Source organism: Coffea eugenioides, chromosome 8, assembly GCF_003713205.1.
Source record: "Coffea eugenioides isolate CCC68of chromosome 8, Ceug_1.0, whole genome shotgun sequence".
In the NCBI taxonomy this organism is placed as follows: Eukaryota; Viridiplantae; Streptophyta; class Magnoliopsida; order Gentianales; family Rubiaceae; genus Coffea; species Coffea eugenioides.
This window is the reverse complement of record NC_040042.1, coordinates 7,260,901-7,281,525: the sequence shown is the minus strand read 5'-3', so window position 1 is coordinate 7,281,525 and position 20,625 is coordinate 7,260,901. Positions and strand designations below refer to the sequence as shown.

The following is a 20,625-nucleotide window of genomic DNA, read 5'->3' as shown; positions in this document are numbered from 1 at the left end:
AAATTTCAGAAACCTCCACTAAGGTATTTCACTGGCACCCCTTTAGGTTTTAAAAATTACACTAACCTCTATTGAGGTTTATTATATTGTAACATCTATGTCCAACTAGCAATTAAAAAGTGATATTATGAGAGAAAAGATAACGTATTTCCATCATTGTCCCTCATCTATTATATTATTTAGTTAATCTAATATTAGCCCACACATTAAAGAAAAATACTAGAATTTGTTGATTGTCATCATGGGATCAAATCACATATAATATCAAAAATAGTCTATCATTCTATATTTCACTTACAAACTCATTGGCACACATGATCAATAACAACTAATTAAAAAAATTTGCAACCAAAATTACAAATTTTGAACATTAAGACCATAAAAACCTCATTAACTAACCTTAATATGTTGACAAGGACATTTATGATGTTAAAGTTCACTCTTTGTAATGTTTCCATTGCAAATATTTTTGACTATTTATTATTGATCATGTTTGATAATGAGTATGTAACTGAAAAGAGTAATTTGAATCTTGCACTAAATGAAAAATATATAATAATATACTAGTATTTCAATCTCCAATGATAAATACCAAATTTTAGTGTTTTTCTTTAATGCGTGGATTGATATTAAATTAACTAATAATGTAGTAGATGAGGAGCACTGGTGGAATCATGTTATCTTCTCTCTTCTAATATCACTTTTTAATTACTGGTTTGACCAAAATGTTACAAGATAGTTAACATAGAGGGAAGTTAGTATAATTTTCGAAACCCGAAGAAAGGCCAATGATGTAGTTAGAAACCTCAGGGGAGGTTTCTAAAATTATCCCTTTTAAGAAAACACACAATGAGTGATAGAAATATTGATGAAAAATATACCGTGTCCTATTTCAATATAGTTCTATCAAATTGGAAGTTAGATATAATCTGTTTTGCTATTTTACTATATTATTCCAACGGCTAACTTTGAGATTTAAAACCATAGAAATCTTAAATTTTAATTTCCATTTCTCCTCCCAACTTCTTAAGCCTTACCCTCAGAGGGAGGAAAAAAAATGTGCTAATCCAACAATGTAAACACAACTAGATGACTCAAGAAATGAAGTAGAAATTGTGAACGACTCGAAAATGGGAAATGCAGTTGGACTTGAAATTTTTTTTACAAAGAAAACTATATGAGATATAAAAACAATAAAAACTAGCTAGGATGGGAATGTTAAGTTTAATAAAATGTTGCCCGAATGCTGCAAAGTTTCAACCGGAAGATTTTTGGGCTACGCCACTAACTTGTACATCTCTTTAACGTTCTCTTTATTTATCTTTTTCGAAAATTTCTATTCTGTAATTTATTCTAATATGATGTTTTACAGGCTTTTTGTATTCATTAATTTTTGAATTTGGCGATTTTTGCGATTAACATACAATCTCTTGCAAAATACTCATTTGCACATGTAGGCTAGAGATAGACATGGTGCTGCGGCGTGCTTGTCAACCGTGAGTTTTTTGCGTCAGTTCACTTGCAAGATTTGATCATCAGGAAAAATATAGTTTTAATCCTAATATTTTACTCGTGCGTTAAACTGATCTATAATGCTTCAACCAAAATAAATTTGATTCCCCAGTTTTCGAATTTTAGACATATTTAGAATAATTGATCCAAAATCAACAATGCCTAAAGGTCAAAGTCAATTTTCCATTAGTTAATAACTTTTTCAAAGGCAACAACTTTTTCCACTTTTTGTCATTTGCTTGACTTCTCCTGTCCTTGAATATGCTCTTGCATCAAATCCATCCGCTAGGCAATACAGAAAAGATCAGAATAGTGAATGGAATGGAGCCAAACCGTTTTAAAAAGTAGCTTGTCAAATTTTATTCAAGCAGCAAATTTGTTGCAATATAATTCATTTCAAAAATAAAGCTTCAATGTGATTTGAAGTTGCAATATTATTCGTCCTTTGGTCTTTTTTTATTATTTAATTGAAGATTGGAAGGAAATTTTTATGGCCCACCCAACGCTATGTCAATCATTCAAGCAATTCAAAGTCAAACATGAGTTTGTCGTCGTCATTCAATGTGAATTCATCGGTTGAACTTTCTGCCATCTCATTTGAGAAGATGCCAAGCAAACGCACAAGATCATCACAGCTGGAGATAGATGGGCGAAGAACCATACCGGACTCAAGATCCTAGCAGTTATCAGAGAAATGGAAGAAAAACAACTTAACCATTTCAGTCATGAGGAACACCCTCTGATCCTGTGTGAATTGCAGAAGGAAAACGATGACGGTAGTACTGATCAAAAGTCAGCAGTCTGTTATGGGTGTCAGGAGCAAATCTTGGATCCTGCAGCATACAGCTGCTTCCGCTGTGATTTCTTTCTTCACAAAAGATGTGCGGAACTTCCCCGACAAATTACGCATCCGATGCACTTCTTGCATCCTTTAGTCCTCCTTGGGAGGCCAGCTTATTCCTCGGGTTGTTGTTCTTGCAATGCGTGCGGCCAAGGTCATTGGAAGTATTTCACCTACCACTGTTCCTTGTGCGAATTTGATCTGGATGTGTCGTGTGCTATTTTGGATCAGCGGGAAATTAAGCTCGATTGTCATGACCACCCTCTTATACAGCTAAAAAGACCTGCTACTATATATTGTAATAAGGATGTCAAAGATTCGTCCTATCTGTGCACTATTTGTCCATTTTGGATCCACAAAAAATGCGCCTTGCTGCCAACAACTGTGAAGCACAAGGATCACAATCACCCACTCCTTCTGGCTTATTCTCTTCCGTCTGATTACCGTAGTTTTGAACAATCTTGCCCTGTTTGTCGCAAAAGGGTACATCTGAGTGATTGGCTCTATTATTGCGGTCCTTGCAGATACTTCGTCCATGTTACATGCGTTGTGATCTCTCACGAGGATGAAGGGCAGCCAAGTGAAGATATTGAATATCCCATCTCGTAAGAGCTTTTCTTTGTTTTGCTTGCTATTGTTAACGTAATGGTTGGTTCTTTCGCTTTTTTTTTTTCCCGCCTCCAAAAATACTTTTGGCATTCTATCCTCTGAATTTCTTGTCTTGTGGGTTGCTAGAGGAGAACAAGATCAAAATGTGGTGAAACTACCCTCCAGTAACGCGGCTCAAGAATTGATCGCCCGTTTTCTTCTCAAGAAAGATGAGATTAGTAGCAGTAATGACTCAGGCAAATCGAATATTCCAAAAAAGATATTTATGAATTCACACAGGAAGCATCCGCTTGTTCTTTCAGAGAAAGTACAAAAGTTAGATGAGATACAGAGTACTACTAGTGATGATGATCAGGAAGAAGCAAAAGCATTATTGTTAGTATGTGACGCGTGCATTGAACCTATTTGCTCATCTGATGATCTTCAATACTATGCTTGTGCCGAGTGTGGTTACTTTGTCCATTTAACTTGTTCTAAGCTTCCCCCTGAATTACACATTCCACAGCATCCCCAGCACCCATTCTATTTAATGTATAATCAGAGTAAAGTTGGTCTTTTTACATGCAAGGCATGTGGCTGGCAGACCAATGCTAACTTTTATAAATGCGAACCTTGTGAACTATGCATTTGTATAAAGTGTGCGAGTGCTAGCATGATCACGAGTAGTGTCAGACACGATGGTCACAAGAAGCACCTCTTGACTCAATTTCAAAGTTCAGATCACATACATTGCACGGCATGCCGCGATACATGTGTAGGTGGCTTTGGGTTTGCTTGTGAGGATTGCCATTTCTATGTGTGCTATGACTGTGCTCTGCTGCCTCCTACAACCACGCAGAGATGGGACAAGCATCCACTTCTCCTGATATATCCTCCGTATTTCGAGCATCCTGAGGTATTCTACTGTGTGCTCTGCGAAAAAGAAATCAACCCAAATTGTTGGATGTATCACTGCCGTGAATGCGACTACTCATTGCATCCATTGAGCGGTCCCCAAATTGGGAGGTTCAGACGTGTGAAATTTGGACGCTCCCTAAATGTGAATAATCATTCTCATCCTCTCACTCATGTTCCCGAAGCAAAATACAAATCCTTTTGTGGGAGCTGCGACAACAAGAGGTTGGATTGGGAAGAGGCTTTCGAATGTGATTCGTGCAGATTTTATCTCTGCCCAAAATGTGCTCGCCAAAGGGAATTGATTGATGATGAAGAATAACACTTTCTGTGTTTTTGTAACTGATTTTCACTTATATATTTATGAATTACTTGGAAGTTCAAATAAAGTAATTAGTCAACTTGCAGATCACACTAGTTTTTTGGTGCTGTCTTTTGTTAATCTATCATTTTCGTAATTTATGCAACAGATCTCGTTTCAATACCCCAATAATTGGTAATTGCACTCTCCTAATCTTTTAGTATTATAAAAGATTTATCAGATCCCCATCTTCCATTCCTATCAAAACCACTTATTTTTTAGTAAAATACAATTAGAATGAAAGGTAGAGATAATTGATTTTATCTCTTCACATGATTAAAAGGTTCAAGTGAATTGTTATTTCAAGCACGAGATTGCAATTAATAATTTCCACTATATCTATAAGGTATAGAACTTTCTAAGAGTTTGATTATTCGAAGGATTGTTGTTCTTTTTCCTTTTGTTTCTTCGTTTTTCTTTCTACAGTATAAGTGACTTTAAGGTAGAAGAGCTAGCGGCAGAGTTGGGTTAGACGAAGAGACGAGAGGCTCATAAATGGATTTTTTTAACACATATGACGTTTATCTAACCTACCATGTATATACATATATTAACAATTATTACCCTTCCTTGCATTTTTTGTATTTTCCTATTTAATCTTACCTACCCTCCGTTGTGTTTATTTATTTTCCTTAATTAAACTTACATTTTCAAAAACTATAACACTTGAAATATATCTTAATGATTAGACAAACCCATTATAATATGAGATCTTAGCTTCAAAACCTCCCATTTAAAATTTAGAAAAAAATGGTAGAGCAGCTCAAGTCATGATGACATCAAGATTGTGGCAGAAGTCCTTGTAAAATCCAAATATCTAACATGAAATTTCCACACAAACAACATTAAAAAAATTTCTGGATGTTCAAAAACTTTTTATTTTTAGGGATAATTTCAGAAACCTCCCTTGAGGTTTCTAGTAATTTTAGACAACTCCCCTCACGTTTAAAAATTACACATACCTCCTCTAGAACATAGGTTTGGGTTTCAGCTTGATGATTTAAGACTAAAAAAGTCTATGAATGCCCAAAATTGCCCTCATCTAAATTTTCTTAATATGAATAATCATAAAAAAATTTTAAAAGACAAAATGTCAACAAAAGTGCAAGTTTGGGGGTAATAATTTTAGTACAATTTATCAAATTATACTTTCTTGAAATCCAATAGCTTTTTTATACTTAATAATATGAACAATTGAGTTGTTGTCAGTGATGATTGCTTCCATCATCATCAATAGCAATATCATATTTAAGTGATAGAAAGAAAGAGGCATCTACCTTGATTAATATATTTGAGTGATAGAAGGTTACAATTTAATGGTTATAACTGAAATAGTTTGGTCGCAGTATATGGCCTGATCAAGAAGAATTGTTTTCCTTTTTTCTGTTATCTTTTCCCTTTTTTTATCAATGGCTTGTCTTTTGAAAAATTATGAATGTTATTATAGTCATTGTCTATTATCAAGGGAGGTAAGTGTAATATTAAAAACTTCAAGGGAATTCAGTGAAATTGTCAGAAACCTCTATCCGGTGCCAAGTGAATCTTCTAACAACCTTTTTTTAAGGCAAATTATCAAACAACTTAAGTTCCATAATCAAGCATGTTAACTGCTTGGGAAAAGTTAATCTGGTGTCTTTATATTTTGAGTCCTAATTTGATCTCTCATAATTCAGTTCAAATACATTTGGTTCTTTAGTTGTCATAGTACAGCTCAGTTGTAAAACATTGTCCGCTTAACAATCCTGCATTTATGCATATTACGTGTAGTAATTATTTTTCATTTAATTGATGAGAGAAACAATTAACTATTCATAATATCTTACCCGTGTGGCAACTTGTCCTGCATAATAATTTGTCATATAATTGATGAGAGAGACAATTAAGTATTCATGGTATCATATCATGTGGTCATGAAACGGACCATAATAATATTCTAACATAATTTGCAGGCTCATTTACAAAGGCAAATCCAATTTTCATCACCTAACCATTGTTTACATTAATGTTCTTTCGACATCCTAGTTGATAGGGTGATAATGGCTAGTCTGAGAGTTGTTATTTCTATTAGTTTATTAAGTGTAATCAATGCATTAAGATGAAAGCCAAAAGAAATTTGATGTAGAAAGGTTTTGCATTGTCGTGCTGTGCCACTTGATGTTGATTATTATCAGGGAAAAAAAAAACAACTTGATATTGATTATGGTTCGAGACAGCGGGAAAGCCAGAGATGTTGCCGTCATTTATAAGAAGATCAAATTTGTTTGTTCATTTGGTTCTTCATCATTACCTACCCATCAATATCCAAATCATGATTAAGTAAACATTTATATTTATTCTAATGTTTCTCTTTTACCTAAAAATTTCTTATGCAGACCACTGTATCAACTATAAACGCTATATCAGATATCCAAAAACTTATCTACAATCTCATATCAATATCAGATTTTACTTAATACACAACAATATTCATCAATATTCCAAAATTTTAATTTCATGGCTGCCACCTTTTTAATATAAAATAATATAAACTATCATTACTAATATTAATATCCAATATACTCCATTGGCATAGAGTTCAAAATCAATTAAATTCTCTCCATATGAATAACATCAATAATTGTAAATAAAAAATATAAACATAATGCAGTTATAAATATATACCAAGATGACAAGTGCCGAGCCCGTGCACTAATAAAAATCTAACTACCACCAAAAGCAGTCAACAATCAATTCTAGGTACTGGAGCAGGGACTCTGGATGTGCAACAGGTTACTTGATTCACCCTGGCTCTGAAGAGTTTACTAAATCCGATATACCAGAATTAATTAGCTGACGGAAAATTATTAACTCGTAGACAGTGGCAAATGAGGTCGAATCCACAGAGACTGAGAATAATTCGTTTCTTCCAAAGTCCGAAGTATGGGGGTTTTTGGAAAATATAAAATAACTAATTAACCAACTAATAAAACAACTAATAGAAATAAACAGGAATTAATCAATAACAAATACGACTCTAGCCAAAGGTGCAACTTTTCAAACAATGTCTATTCAACTGATCATCGATGCAAAGATAATTCAATTACTCATTAATAGGTTGGTTATAGTTATCATACGGCAATAAACAACCAGCCTTTCCTTACCTTTTCGACAGTCAAAGTACGACCATTAACTATTTTCCTAACCAAGAAATAACCCTAAAGTAAAAAAGAGAATATACAAATTTAAATAAGTAAAGAAAGTTTGGCTAGAATGTTGGAATACCGTAGAGAAAAGAGTAAATAAAGGCAATGTAGACTAGCCAAAAGAGACAAAAAGAGCACATGTAATCATGTCTTGCTTGTGTTATCGAGTCAGTTAAAGTATCAACAAACATAAATTGATTATTTCAGGATTGTTATTTTGCTACTTTTAGGTAAGAAATAATAAGTTACCTTTGAATATGAATTTGGAATAAGTGAAGACTAAGGAAGCAATTCAATCGTATTTGTAGACACCAGGTTATTTCAGAAAATTGTTTTACCCAATGAATATGTTTACCTGTCAATTTATCCATTAAATTTCAAATTATGCACGGTTTGGTCATTTTGTCAGCTTGCTTATATCATCTTTGACAGAAGCAATTATTTACAATTGAGCTAGATTCGCACACCATCTTGGCACATAATCCCTTCTTGCCCAGCGCCAGCACATATTTCAAAAAATTTCCTGTCACCAAATCATTTCAAAGTTTCATCGCAGCTACTGAATTTTGTGTATTTTTCTTTTATGTCATTTCATCCACTGTTATTCAAGTACATAAATATACTCACGGTAATGCTGTACAGGGGACATTTAATTACATATGATGAATGAAAGGAATGACCGATGAGAAAAAAAATTTGAAAGTCAATGGGTGAAATCGACACTTTTGGGGAAACAAAAGGTTCAATGGACAAGGTAAAATTTTGGCGAGGCTTGAAGACCTATTGCGCAAACTTGAACTTTTGTACATTAGTTCCTCGCTTTTGAAATGATGACATACTGAAATACAGTAATACACCATCACACCTGTAAAATACACTATTCTGTCCGAAAACTCATTTTTGGTCACATACTGAAATTGTGATTTTGACATAATTTAGATCAAAACTCAAACTATAGTGCTTGAGGCACCTAAGTTAACTTTTCAAATTCTGGAGTGTAATTCTGAAAGCTGGGAAATTTTCCAGCTCGATTGGTATCTTTGTACAAGATATTTTGACAAGGTAAATGTAAAATGATCAATTTTATGTTTAAAATTTAACTTGAGATGATTTCTATAGAATGAAATTATTATGCCAAAAGCAATTAAAGAAAAGAATAAACAAAGGCAGCGTAGATTAACCAAAAGGAACCAAAAAGAATGTATGGAATCATATGTTTATTGTGTATTCTGTTTTCAGAAAGTAGTATCTAACAAAAGTTGGTTATTCCAAAGTTATCATTTTACGTGGAAGGACACATTCACAACCAATCATTCTTTTTCTGTTTCTTATTTTGCCCTCTAATTTCAAAGTCTTTCAATAACCATACCGGACTCAAGATCCTAGCAGTTATTAGAGATATGGAAGAAAAACAAATTAAGCATTTCAGCCATGAGTAGGGGTGCAAACGAGCCGAGTCGAGCCGAGTTTTGGCCTAATCGAGTCGAGCCTCCAGTTAATTTTGTGAAGCTCGAACTCGAGCTCGAGCTTAAAAAATAAAAAAAAAATAATAATAAATTTATTTTTCAAAAATAAAAATATAATTATTTATTTTTAAAAATGAATAAAAATAATAATTTTTAACAAATAATAAAATATTAGGGATATATGTGTAATTTTACTATTAAAATAAAAAATAAAAAATATATATATATATAATTGAGCTCGCGAGCCAACGAACTTAATGTTTTGAGCTCGAGCTCGAGTCGAGCTCGTACTCGAGCCGCTCGCGATTCGTGAACACCCCTAGCCATGAGGAACACACTCTCATCCTGAGTGAGTTGCGGAAGGAAAACGACGCCGGTAGTATTGATCGAAAGTTAGTAGTCTGTTATGGGTTTCAGAAGCAAATCTTGGATCCTGCAGCATACTGCTGCTTCCACTGTGATTTCTTTCTTCACAAAAGATGTGCGGACTTCCCCGACAAATTACGTATCCGATGCACTCCCAGCATCCCTTAGTCCTCCATGGGAAGCCACCTCATTCCTGGGGTGGTTGTTCTTGCAATGCTTGTGGCCAAGATTGGGAGTTTTTCATAATTTGCTACAATAGGGTATTTTTCATAGTACTTTATTGGGAATATAAATTTTTTTTAAGATAGAAAAGAAAGTGCTATTTCATTTCTTTTAAAGTTTATCGCATTTTTTTTAAATAAAAGTTTTGGGACTAGTTTAGTGGCGGAACTATCATAATTTGGTAATAATTTCGGGCCAATTGTTTTTAATCATTATTGACTTATCCTTGACTTTGATACCGAAAAAAAAAGAGCTACAAAAAAAAATGGAGGATATTAAAGTTATCAAAAAAAATATTACTAGTTTAACATTTAATTTGGATAAATATTAGGGACAATATTGATAGTTCTTCTATACTTCTAATGAAATACTATAAGAGAAATGAATAAGAAGAAAAATAGTAAAAAAAAAATATAAAATTCATATTTGCATAAACATGGCAACAAGAGAATTTTATTAAAAATATTAAAATTAGTATTGTCATTTTAAATAGATAGTGGAGGTAGGTGTATTTTTAAAACCTTAGACGAGCCAAGTGAAATTATTAGAACCCCAGGGGAGGTTTCTGAAACTATCCCTAAATTTAGAGCACAATGTGATTTTAAGTTGAGATGGTTCCTTAATCTGACTCATCATATTCTTAACGAAAAAGAAATGCTGCTGAGTCCAATTGGTCCTGCTATATGTGTCCATGACAGACAAAAGGTTGTAAGTTGTAACTGGGAAATAGTTTTGATAGACGTTGCTTTTTTCGCTGGTGAAATGAAAATATACAACAATTTTTCCCTTTTGTTTTGGATAAGATTCATTTGGTTGCCTTTTTATTTTCAGTAACACTTTTTTATTTTTCTGAAAATTCGGTAATGCCAACCTAGTACCTTATTGCAGTCTTTTTTTCTATTATTTAATTGAAGATTGGAAGGAAATTTTTATGGCCCACCCAGTGCTATGTGAATCATTGATTGTCGTCGTCGTTCAGTGTGAATTCATCGGTTGAACTTTCTGTCATCTCATTTGAGAAGATGCCAAGCAAACACACAAGATCATCACAGCAGTTATCAGAGAAATGGAAGAAAAACAACTTAACCATTTCAGTCATGAGGAACACCCTCTGATCCTGTGTGAATTGCAGAAGGAAAACGATGACGGTAGCATTGATCAAAAGTCAGCAGTCTGTTATGGGTGTCAGGAGCAAATCTTGGATCCAGCAGCATACTGCTGCTTCCGCTGTGATTTCTTTCTCCACAAAAGATGTGCGGAGCTTCCTCGACAAATTACACACCCGATGCACTCCCAGCATCACTTAGTCCTCCTTGGGAAGCCACCTTATTCCTCGAATAGTTATATCTGCGATGCGTGTGGCCAAGACTGGAAGTTTTTCAACTACTACTGTTCCTCCTGCGATTTTGGTCTCGATGTGTCGTGTGCTATTTTGGATCAGCGTGAAATTAAGCTCGATTGTCATGACCACCCTCTTCGACAGCAGAGACCAGCTACTTTCTACTGTAATGCTTGCGATATGGTTGACGAAGATTCATCTTATCTGTGCACTATTTGTCCATTTTGGATCCACAAAAAATGCGCCTTGCGGTCAACAACTGTGAAGCACAAGGATCATGATCACTCACTCCTTCTGGCTTATTCTCTTCCGTCTGACTACCGTAAATTTCAACAACAATGCCCTGTTTGTTGGAAAACGGTACATCTGAGTCGTTGGGTCTATTATTGCGGTCCTTGCAGATACTTCGTCCATTTTGCATGCGTTGTGATCTCTCAAGAGGATGAAGGGCAGCTGAGTGAAGACATTGAATATCCTATCTCGTAAGAGCTTTTCTTTGTTTTGCTTGCTATTGATAGCATAATGGTTAATTCTTTGCTTTTTTTTCCTTTCCCTCCAAAAAATTAGTTTTTTGCCCTTTTACCATAATCATGATGAAATATTTTTTGGCATTCTATCCTCTGAATTTCTTGTCTTGTGGGTTGCTAGAGGAGAACAAGATCAAAATGTGGTGAAACTACCATCCAGTAACGCGGCTCAAGAATTGATCGCCCGTTTTCTTCTCAAGGAAGATGAGATCGGTAGCAGTAATGACTCGGGCAAATCGAATATTGAAGAAGAGATATTTATGGATACACACAGGAAGCATCCGCTTGTTCTTTCAGAGAAAGTACAAAACTTAGATGAGATAAAGAGTACTACTAGTGATGATGATCAGGAAGAAGCAAAAGCATTATTGTTACTATGTGACAGGTGCATTGAACCTATTTGCTCATCTGATGATCATCACTACTATGCTTGTGTCGAGTGCGGTTACTTTGTCCATTTAACTTGTTCTAACCTCCCCCTTGAATTGCACATTCCAAAGCATCCCCAGCACCCATTCTCATTGATGTATAATCAGAGTAAAGTTGGTCTTTTTACATGCGAGGCATGTCACTGGCAGACCACTGCTAACTTTTATAAATGCGAACCTTGTGAACTAAGCATTTGTATAAAGTGTGCAAGTGCTAGCATGATCACGAGTAGCGTCATGCACGATGGTCACAAGAAGCACCTCTTGACCCAATTTCAAAGTTCAGATCGCATACGTTGCACGGCATGCGGCCATATATATAGAGGTGGTTTTGGGTTTGCCTGTGAGGATTGCCATTTCTATGTGTGCTATGACTGTGCTCTGCTGCCTTCTACAACCACGCAGAGATGGGACAAGCACCCGCTTCTCCTGATATATCCTCCGTATTTCGAGCATCCTGAGGAATTCTACTGTGTGCTCTGTGAAACAGAAATCAACCCAAATTGTTGGATGTATCACTGCCGTGAATGCGACTACTCATTACATCCTCGGTGCATTCTCCAAATTGGGAGGTTCAGACGTGTGAAATTTGGACGCTCCCTAAATGTGAATAATCATTCTCATCCTCTCACTCTTGTTCCCGAAGCAAAATACAAATCCTTTTGTGGGAGCTGTAGCGACAGGAGGTTGGATTGGAAACCGGCTTTCGAATGCGAATCTTGCAGATTTTATCTCTGCCCAGATTGTGCTTTCGAAGGGGAATTGATTGATGATGAAGAATAACACTTTCTGTGTTTTTGTAACTGATTTTCACTTATATATTTATGAATTACTTGGAAGTTCAAATAAAGTAATTAGTCAACTTGCAGATCACACTAGTTTTTTGGTGTTGTCTTTTGTTAATCTATTATTTCCGTAATTTATGCAACAGATCTCGTTTTAATGCCCCAATAACTGGTAATTGCACTCCCCATCTTCCTTTCCTATCTGAACCACTCAATATTTAATAAAATACAATAAGAATGAAAGGTAAAGATAATTGATTAAAAAGTTCAAATGAAATGTTATTTCAAGCATGAAAATGCAATTATTAACTTCCACTATACGTATAAGGTATAGAACTTTCTGATTATTCTTTGAAGGATTGTTGTTCTTTTCCTTTTGTTTCTTCGTTTTTCATTTTATATATAGATAAATATAGATATAGTATTTACATGCTTAGAATTGAACTTAATTTGAAACAAATCTCTATACTTATATATGTGGAATTAACATTACAAATTTTCCCAAAGAGAGACAACTTCCCCACTTCCAACTAATTCCCAAAACCACGACAACTCCGCCACTTTCAAATTCCTCCATTGCCGTTTTTACTAGCTAAATTTCAAATTTCAACAATGCATCAAAGAGGAGTGTTGCTGCCCCCATTGCTGGAGGTTCAACTTCCAGATTTTATATTATTTTGCCAAAGTTTTTTTTTTTTTATTTAATGTCAAAGTTATCCTTCTCTAGTTGATTTGTAACTTAGACTTGAAATTGAAAGGAGTATTTTGTCATCTTTACAAAAATTGCTGTGAAATAAAATTGGAACAATGGCAGCATCATTTACCTTAGGCGAAAATTGGAGATTTTGGAAGAGTAAGAGACTATTGGAAATTTTTCATTCATACTTGTCTACACTGAATATTCCGACTAATCATAGTTTCAAGTATCTTATCACTTTGATAAGATTTTAGCCAACAACCTGAGTTTATTTTTTCAAACAACAGGCTAATGCTTGTAGCCGCATGTCATCTCAAAGCAAAAAAAAAGAAACAATAAGGATTAAGTCATGTTATTTGATTTGGGTGATTTCACAAAATATTACTTATTCTGTTTAATGATAGTTTCAAGTAATTTATCACTTGCATAAATGATTTTAGCCAACAAAACCTAAGATTATTTTTTCAAGCAACAATATAATGCTTGTAGCCACACATCATCTGAAAGGAAAAAAAAAAAGAACAATTATGGATCACAAACATTACTTAACTGAGTATAATTATCTCTGATAGGAAAATGAGGAAATATATATTTCTCATGTCACACTATTTTTATTCCTCTTTATAGATGATTATAATTAAGTCCATTGATCGGATCATTACATATGCGAATTATAACTCAACAACACCGCAATTAAAAGAGAATCGAGTTCAATCAAGCTACTCATCAAGTTGTGCAATTAAAATTCAAACTCTAACTCGCATTGACCACATATGCGCCAAATTCGTAAAGCTCGAATACGTCAACAAGTTCAAGCTCAAACTCTATATGCTAGGCTTGAGAGCTCGTCAAGGATTTTGCTTTAAAAGCAAGAAGAGGGATGGAAAAAATTGTACTCAAAAGTTCATCACAATTTATATATGTAGGATATTTTTTTATGTGTGAAATGTTGATTATAACCCTTGCCTAAAATTATATAAAACATTAATCTATATTACTTAAGCTTGGTTGAATTCAATTGAACCAGATCTAGTCACATTTGAATTTGAGAGCTCAAATATTTTAGCTTAAGTTTGAGTAATCCACAGCCTTAGCTCCACTTGACTCGTTCATTTGCACCCCTAATAGCATCAGTTACATCTAATAATTCAAAAATAACATACAAGTAGAACATACTCACATTCAGTGGCATTTCAATCTAAGACCTCTAATATCTATGCACCACATTGGTGAATTTTAACTAATAGAATGTTAATTTATGTTAGCAAACTCAGAAGAAATAATTTTTTTCAATTTCTTCAAGCCCAAGCAGATTACAAAGATGTCAATGCCAAAGAATTCGAAACAATTGCAGAATTAAATGAAGCCAAAGAATATTATTAAAAAAAACTTAAAAGGTACTCTGGTAGAAGTATTTTTTGGGTTTTCTAGCAAAATGTCGCATCACCAGAACTATGAATAAATTGCCCAAACAAGCCACCTCAAGGCTTAATCTCTCTCTATAGTTTCAACAACATGTACAAAAATTAGCCTCAACAAAAGGTAACCGCAGAGCTATCAACATCTAAGCAGTGGAAAGATGCGCCTCAATTTCTTGACATTTAAATGTCAGCTGCAAGAAAGTTCTGAGATAAAGTAACCTGCCAAAAAACACCCCAGTAAGTGTCCACTTCTTTTTCTCACGCATTGGGAAGTTATATTGATTTTCTGCCAGCCAAAAAACATCTTAACATCTTAAGAAAAGCTAATGCTCATGTAAAAGATAATTCCAGTATTGTACTAAAAGTGTTCTCAGAGGTGCACGCCCTAGTATCAGGCACAGGAAAAATGCCCCTGGGGAGCAGAGGGAGATAGAGGCATCCTCTAGCGTGCCCCCAATGCATGGGGCGTAACACCCCCCCCCCCTCCCCGGCACTCCCAAAAAACCTCCAGGACCAACTTACCACGCTTTGGACCTCTTCTGCAAAAACTCCATAGCACCAAAGTATTGGTTTTTGACACACCAAAGAAACTATCAAGAAAAGAATGTAAAATTTGAAACTTTACTCATAAAAGATTTCATGTACATAAAGTGTAGGAGATCATGTTGGTGAACCATGAACACACAAAGCATTAACAGAAGGAATATTTGAAAAGCAAAGGAGAGAAGAATAAGTAAGTGTCCGAGATTTTTGAAGATTTGAGGAACGGCGGTGCTTCTCAATTCTTATGAACAGGTATTCTATGGATTCTTTTTCAATTTCAAAATTCAGTGTAATAAACTGTTCAGCAAATAAATAACTATGAGAAAAAACAGTGAACATCTTAAGAAAAGTTGGAGAATTCACACACATACTTTTCTAAGCTCTAACAACAAAAAGATAATACAACACAGAAAAGCTGGTAAGCAGGCAAAGAGTACAATAGTGAATCCAAAAACACATCGGTAACTTCATATAGGATAAAAAATTCCTAGACTTTAAAAGTTGAGGACGAATTAACTCCAGGAAGAAAGTAACACTGGCAAACAAAGGAGGCATACCCAAACACATGTAACTGACAGTTGAATATTTACCTTTTCACCCATCTTGAATGGAGGAAGACCCTTGTAGGGACATGTACTGCAGCGGAAAGCATCACCTAGACCACACTGCATCATGACCAGGTTGGTAATGCATTAAATCACATTGATGGAACATATACGATTATATTATAGTCAAAAGGCAAAAAATCTATTAAAGAAGCAAAAAGAACTACACCTGCAACTTAACTACATGGCTGACACGTATAAATTTAAGTTCTACTAAGGTGTTCCTAGAAATGATTTGAACTACCATTGAAACAAATAAAAGCACAAGAAACAATTCTAAATGTTAAGCAATACAACAAAACTCATTGAATATCTTAGCATGATCTTAAGTTCCAATACACAATGAGAAGGACCATATGAACTGCTACCAATTAGATAGAAGTCCACCAAATGTAATGAATACACCCAAGAAAATATAATAAGAAGACCTCATGAAAAGTGTTATTTCAGTGTAGGAGTGGCAAAGAAAGTCTTCTAGCCAGAGAGACTACTGTTGCAACATCCTCAGAAACACTTCAATATTCACTCAAATTTTCAGCTTTCCTCTTTGCAAGTATCTAACAAGAAAATAACTCAAACTAACCATATTATTCACTAACTTATAGTATTTGTGAAAATTAATTCCATAAACAGTTCCTCTCAATTTAAGCTGCTAGCTACATCTTCCTGACCATTGCCTTTTACTTATGTGGTTGCAGTGAATATTTAGGACTTGAAAATTAGAATAGTTAACATTAAGCTGGGAAACGTTTTGGATCATCTAATTCGAGGAGAAAATGAGGAACACGAGGAGAAAAAGCTTCATGTATGAGAAGATGTATGTATCTTTTCAAATGTTCCATTTAAGGAGTTTCACATAATTTTAATAATCCAAAATCCACGAAATCCATTATTAACAAAGAATAGCATTCTACTAACTGAGGAATCGGTTCTCCAAGTATTTTAAGAAGCATCAAGAAGATAAGCCTAAACAACTACTCTTCTATGCAAACAGAATGCTCTTCCGTTCTAACAATCATGTTAAATTGCAATAATACAGAAGTAAGTCAAGTAGACCACCAGGCTTAAGATGCAGGACCTTCACTTTGACAATGATGTTCTCAAGAAAGGTCAACTAAAGTTAGTTGAAATTGTTGAAATTAAACAATATGTACATACACTGCCACAGGCAGACTGAGGATTGTTCAGCTGGTCCATAGTAAGTCCCAACTTCACTTTCTCTTCCGCTTCAGCCCGCCCACAAGTGCAATTTTTGCATGCTTTCCTAGTTTTTCCAACTTCACAATCACCTACAGCATGAAATTTTTGGCAGCTCAGTGTAATATCAGACACTCAGACACGTGGATAAAACATTTCAGAAGCTACGTCAGAAATGCCACGGCTAGAATAAACCTGTCTTACCCACAGGCAGCTGTGGTTTCTTCAAATCCTCTTCACTTAGCAGGGTGTCCTCATCTATCAAGTCCGTATCATCACCAATCTGGACTGCAGGTAAACTTTTTGTTTGTTTCTTTAGAGAAAAGGATGAACCAATCTTCCAAGAAGACTTTTTACCCGAAATCTGTTCAAGAGTGTCACAAAACCTCAGATGCACAACTTACACAGCAGAAGGCAAAAAGCTTGCAAACAAAGCCAGGGCACCAGAATCATTCTGCAAACAGTTGCAGGGAGAGGAGCGAAGATGGAAAAAGACCCAGGGGGGGGGGGGAGGGGGGATAAATCGAAACAGTACAAGGACACTAACCCCAATAGACTGACCAGCTTCAGATGATTTTACATCCAAAAGTCCTGCCAACAATAACTTGCGCTCAAGGGAAGACTTTGTCTGCAACACTCCCCAGAAAAATAATCACGAGCAATCATTTACTAATTCAGAATTTGCAAAAGGTAAATGAACAGTCAAGAAGTATATTCAACTGAGTGAAAATTGGAACCAATGGGTAGCTTACCTCTTGCAAAGGAGTAGATTGGGAAGTCAGGTGCACCAGCACTGTTCCACCAGGCATTAAAATTCTTGAGATCTCCAGAAACAACGCATCATTTGGAAACTCAGATGACTTGCTGATGACCACAACAACATCGATAGATGAAGATTCAACTGGCACAGAACCTATCATACATAAAAAGTAAATAGACCAAGCGGATAACAACCACAACTTCAACAGTGATAGCTTTGGTTCTAGGTGGTAAATGCTAGATAACCAGAACCCAAGACAATGAACTATCAGTTAAATAATCCCAGATAGGGCACAGAAGAATTGGAAAGGTAACTATTGGCAACAAATTGCTGATAGCCCAATGTCAAAGATTTAAGTTACCACATGACATCGGATTGGAATAACAATAGTACTATGGAATCAGCAACTACATCAAAGACAATCTCTTCTAACATGAGCATAAAAAACAAAACAAAAAACAAACCTGTACATCGCACTCACTTCTATACACCCAAATATTATTTTACCGGTTGGTTTTTGAATAGAAAACAAAATCTCAAGTGTTTAGAAGATGCCATCTTATGATTACAAGGCATCCCAACTCCCAACCATCGTCCATCACAATCAGATGCCCACTTAGGACAATGAGTTTCTTGCTGGAAGCCTTGCCTAAATTGTATAAATAGACTGCCAAAACTTCCAGCTCAGAACACATTTTTACCCATACACTCAAAAGGCGCCACCACTAGAGCGTAGTCACAAGGAAATACATAGCATTTCTCAAAATGGAAAACCTACACAAAGCTATAAATAGAGTGCAGAAAAAAAAAAGAAACATAGAGAACACAGTGTATTACCTAACCAACAATCCCAAAAAAATATTGCAGTACATAAACATTCTTAAAACAGAAGGGGAACAAGAAAAAAGCATCAGCAGCAGTCAACTATGGTGCACAACCATCAGTGAGCAAGTTCAAGCAACACCAAGCTTCAGTGAAACTAACTAATTTAGTGGAATCAATAAAGAATGAATATAGTCTAAATCATGAGAGGTGATATGCATCATCTGCTGTATAGAGGTAGCAGAGTATTAGAATTGGGAGTTACCAAAGAACGAATAGAGCTAAAACTAACAACCAGATATGCAAATACTAGATGCAAAAGAGAAATAAATTACTCTGCAATGAAGCTTGAGTGATGATCAGAGGATCAATTTGAGTAATCCCTTCTTTATTCACCATCCTTAATGCATTCAAAACTTCACCAAACTGCAGGATCACTTGCTCTGTAAGAGCTAGTATATTTTCATGACCCGATGTCTCCTGTGAAAAAATTGATCAAATTAAAGGTCACAACTGACACTCCAAACCCAGTATTACACTCAAACAAAGACATGTACCAGCATTAATGCCATTGGAAAACAATCTCAAGCTTTCAGACCTTAAACCCGTCTTCTGACTCTGATGTTTAAACTTCTAGAGAAAGAAACAGACAGAATTCCATAAGGTACTATACACATTTAACCATATCTTTACCATTTTCATTGATTTCACAAAGAGAAAGGAAAAGACAAAAAGAAAGCAATTATTTCCATTACATGATTCCACACATTAATCAAATTTTAGGTTAAGTACTTCTATTGTCATTCAAAAATTCAACAAACTCTAATTTCCTGATTCAGGATTCCTTATTTAAGGCAATATCCTATTCCTTAAAAACATAGACAAGAAAAATGCTTTCCCTTACATTTACTTTCTTCTCCAGAAGAAATCTCAAGTTCCAGAACCTAAATGCAGCGCTAGAAAACTGACCATATTTGCAGAACCAAAAGCTCGAGAAAATGCTAACAATAAAACAATTTCCTAAAAAAATGCATGGGAAAACCATAGAAGGCTTTAACGAAAGGCACAACAAAGGAAATGCATAAACAGAACGACCTAGATAATTGAAGCTCCCGAACCCAATTCTTTCTCCTATCAGATCAAAATGAAACAGACAAAGAAATAGATAAAAATCAAATTGCTCCCTAAACCCCTCCAACAAAGCCTTCTTATCCAGGAAAAGAAATCCACAACCTAGTTAAGAGTTGACATTTTTTTGTAAATACAGCCTAAAAAAGCCCATTTTTCACCAAAAAAAAAAAATTGGGGTTCCCATCCCAAATCGACCAAAATTCTATTGCCATTACTTTCTGTGTTCTCCAAAGTAAAAGCCTAGAACAAATGTATTAGATTAAACCTAAATAACAATCCTAACTACAAAAAAAAAAAAGGAAAATAAAACGCAAAATTCTTGATAATATAGCAATATAGCAATAAAGGTTACACCTTAAAATCCACATAAATAAAGATACTTATTTGTATGTAGAGCTCAAAACGCTAAAATTTAACATTTCAAGAGAGGTTTACAAAAATACAGACAACAAAAGGAAAATCAAATCAAAACAAAATCATGAAATCATATTTCACAATAGAACTATTCAAAAGGCGAAAGGTTTAATCGGAACTTACCATAGCAGTGGATCGAAACAAGCCGAAAGCTTGAAGAATTTCCGAACCGTAGTTTTGCCTTTTGTTCTATTGGGACAGAGTATTTTCAGTTTTGGTGTTTGGTAGCCGACTTTCTCTTTCTTCTTCTCGCTGGTTGCTCCTCTTTAAATACCAGGCGTCTGCCGACTTCACCAAAACTTGCCGCTGTTTTCCTCTAATTTTAATTTTAATACTGCTGGTAGACGTGGAATCCTGGTTTGGACCATTAGAAAAAAAAAATGAAGCAGAGCACTTCGGATCGGTTCTTGACGGTTGAACCAACTTAAAACGATCAGATCAGACCAGACCGGTTTTTTGTGAAAGGTGATATCCGTACCTACCAAAAATTCTGCTGATATGGT

General features: G+C 35.1%; 3 protein-coding genes across 4 annotated transcripts; 2 read left to right on the top strand and 1 right to left on the bottom strand.

Moving 5' to 3' along the window:
* The first annotated feature begins 2,206 nt into the window (after window positions 1-2,206).
* On the top strand, window positions 2,207-4,178 carry LOC113780104. Its single transcript, XM_027325922.1, has 2 exons — window positions 2,207-2,958; window positions 3,089-4,178. The coding sequence occupies exons 1-2, from the start codon at window positions 2,207-2,209 to the stop codon at window positions 4,176-4,178; spliced, it is 1,842 nt and encodes a 613-aa protein (XP_027181723.1).
* Window positions 4,179-10,519: 6,341 nt separating this feature from the next.
* Window positions 10,520-12,620, top strand: LOC113780103. Its single transcript, XM_027325921.1, has 2 exons — window positions 10,520-11,274; window positions 11,441-12,620. The coding sequence occupies exons 1-2, from the start codon at window positions 10,520-10,522 to the stop codon at window positions 12,528-12,530; spliced, it is 1,845 nt and encodes a 614-aa protein (XP_027181722.1). The 3' UTR covers window positions 12,531-12,620.
* Window positions 12,621-14,585: 1,965 nt separating this feature from the next.
* Window positions 14,586-20,405, bottom strand: LOC113779935 (anamorsin homolog). Of its 2 annotated transcripts, XM_027325727.1 has the most exons (9): window positions 20,246-20,405; window positions 19,135-19,210; window positions 18,913-19,057; window positions 17,748-17,908; window positions 17,543-17,623; window positions 17,200-17,359; window positions 16,957-17,087; window positions 15,784-15,858; window positions 14,586-14,869 (listed from the first exon to the last, which is right to left on the bottom strand). In XM_027325727.1, the coding sequence occupies exons 2-9, from the start codon at window positions 19,147-19,149 to the stop codon at window positions 14,831-14,833; spliced, it is 807 nt and encodes a 268-aa protein (XP_027181528.1). In that variant the 5' UTR covers window positions 19,150-19,210; window positions 20,246-20,405; the 3' UTR covers window positions 14,586-14,830. The 2 variants fall into 2 exon arrangements, with proteins under 2 accessions (XP_027181528.1, XP_027181529.1); XM_027325728.1 differs by lacking the exon at window positions 19,135-19,210.
* Window positions 20,406-20,625: the final 220 nt, after the last annotated feature.

Excerpts from the sequence above, each read along its gene's own strand:
- LOC113780104 (XM_027325922.1), top strand. The coding sequence starts at position 2,207 with ATGGAAGAAAAACAACTTAACCATTTCAGTCATGAGGAACACCCTCTG. Across the intron at positions 2,959-3,088 it reads GATATTGAATATCCCATCTC|AGGAGAACAAGATCAAAATG; the intron begins GTAAGAGCTTTT and ends GTGGGTTGCTAG.
- LOC113780103 (XM_027325921.1), top strand. The coding sequence starts at position 10,520 with ATGGAAGAAAAACAACTTAACCATTTCAGTCATGAGGAACACCCTCTG. Across the intron at positions 11,275-11,440 it reads GACATTGAATATCCTATCTC|AGGAGAACAAGATCAAAATG; the intron begins GTAAGAGCTTTT and ends GTGGGTTGCTAG.
- LOC113779935 (XM_027325727.1), bottom strand. Across the intron at positions 17,624-17,747 it reads AATCTACTCCTTTGCAAGAG|ACAAAGTCTTCCCTTGAGCG; the intron begins GTAAGCTACCCA and ends GGAGTGTTGCAG. Across the intron at positions 15,859-16,956 it reads CTCAGTCTGCCTGTGGCAGT|TGTGGTCTAGGTGATGCTTT; the intron begins GTATGTACATAT and ends GTCATGATGCAG.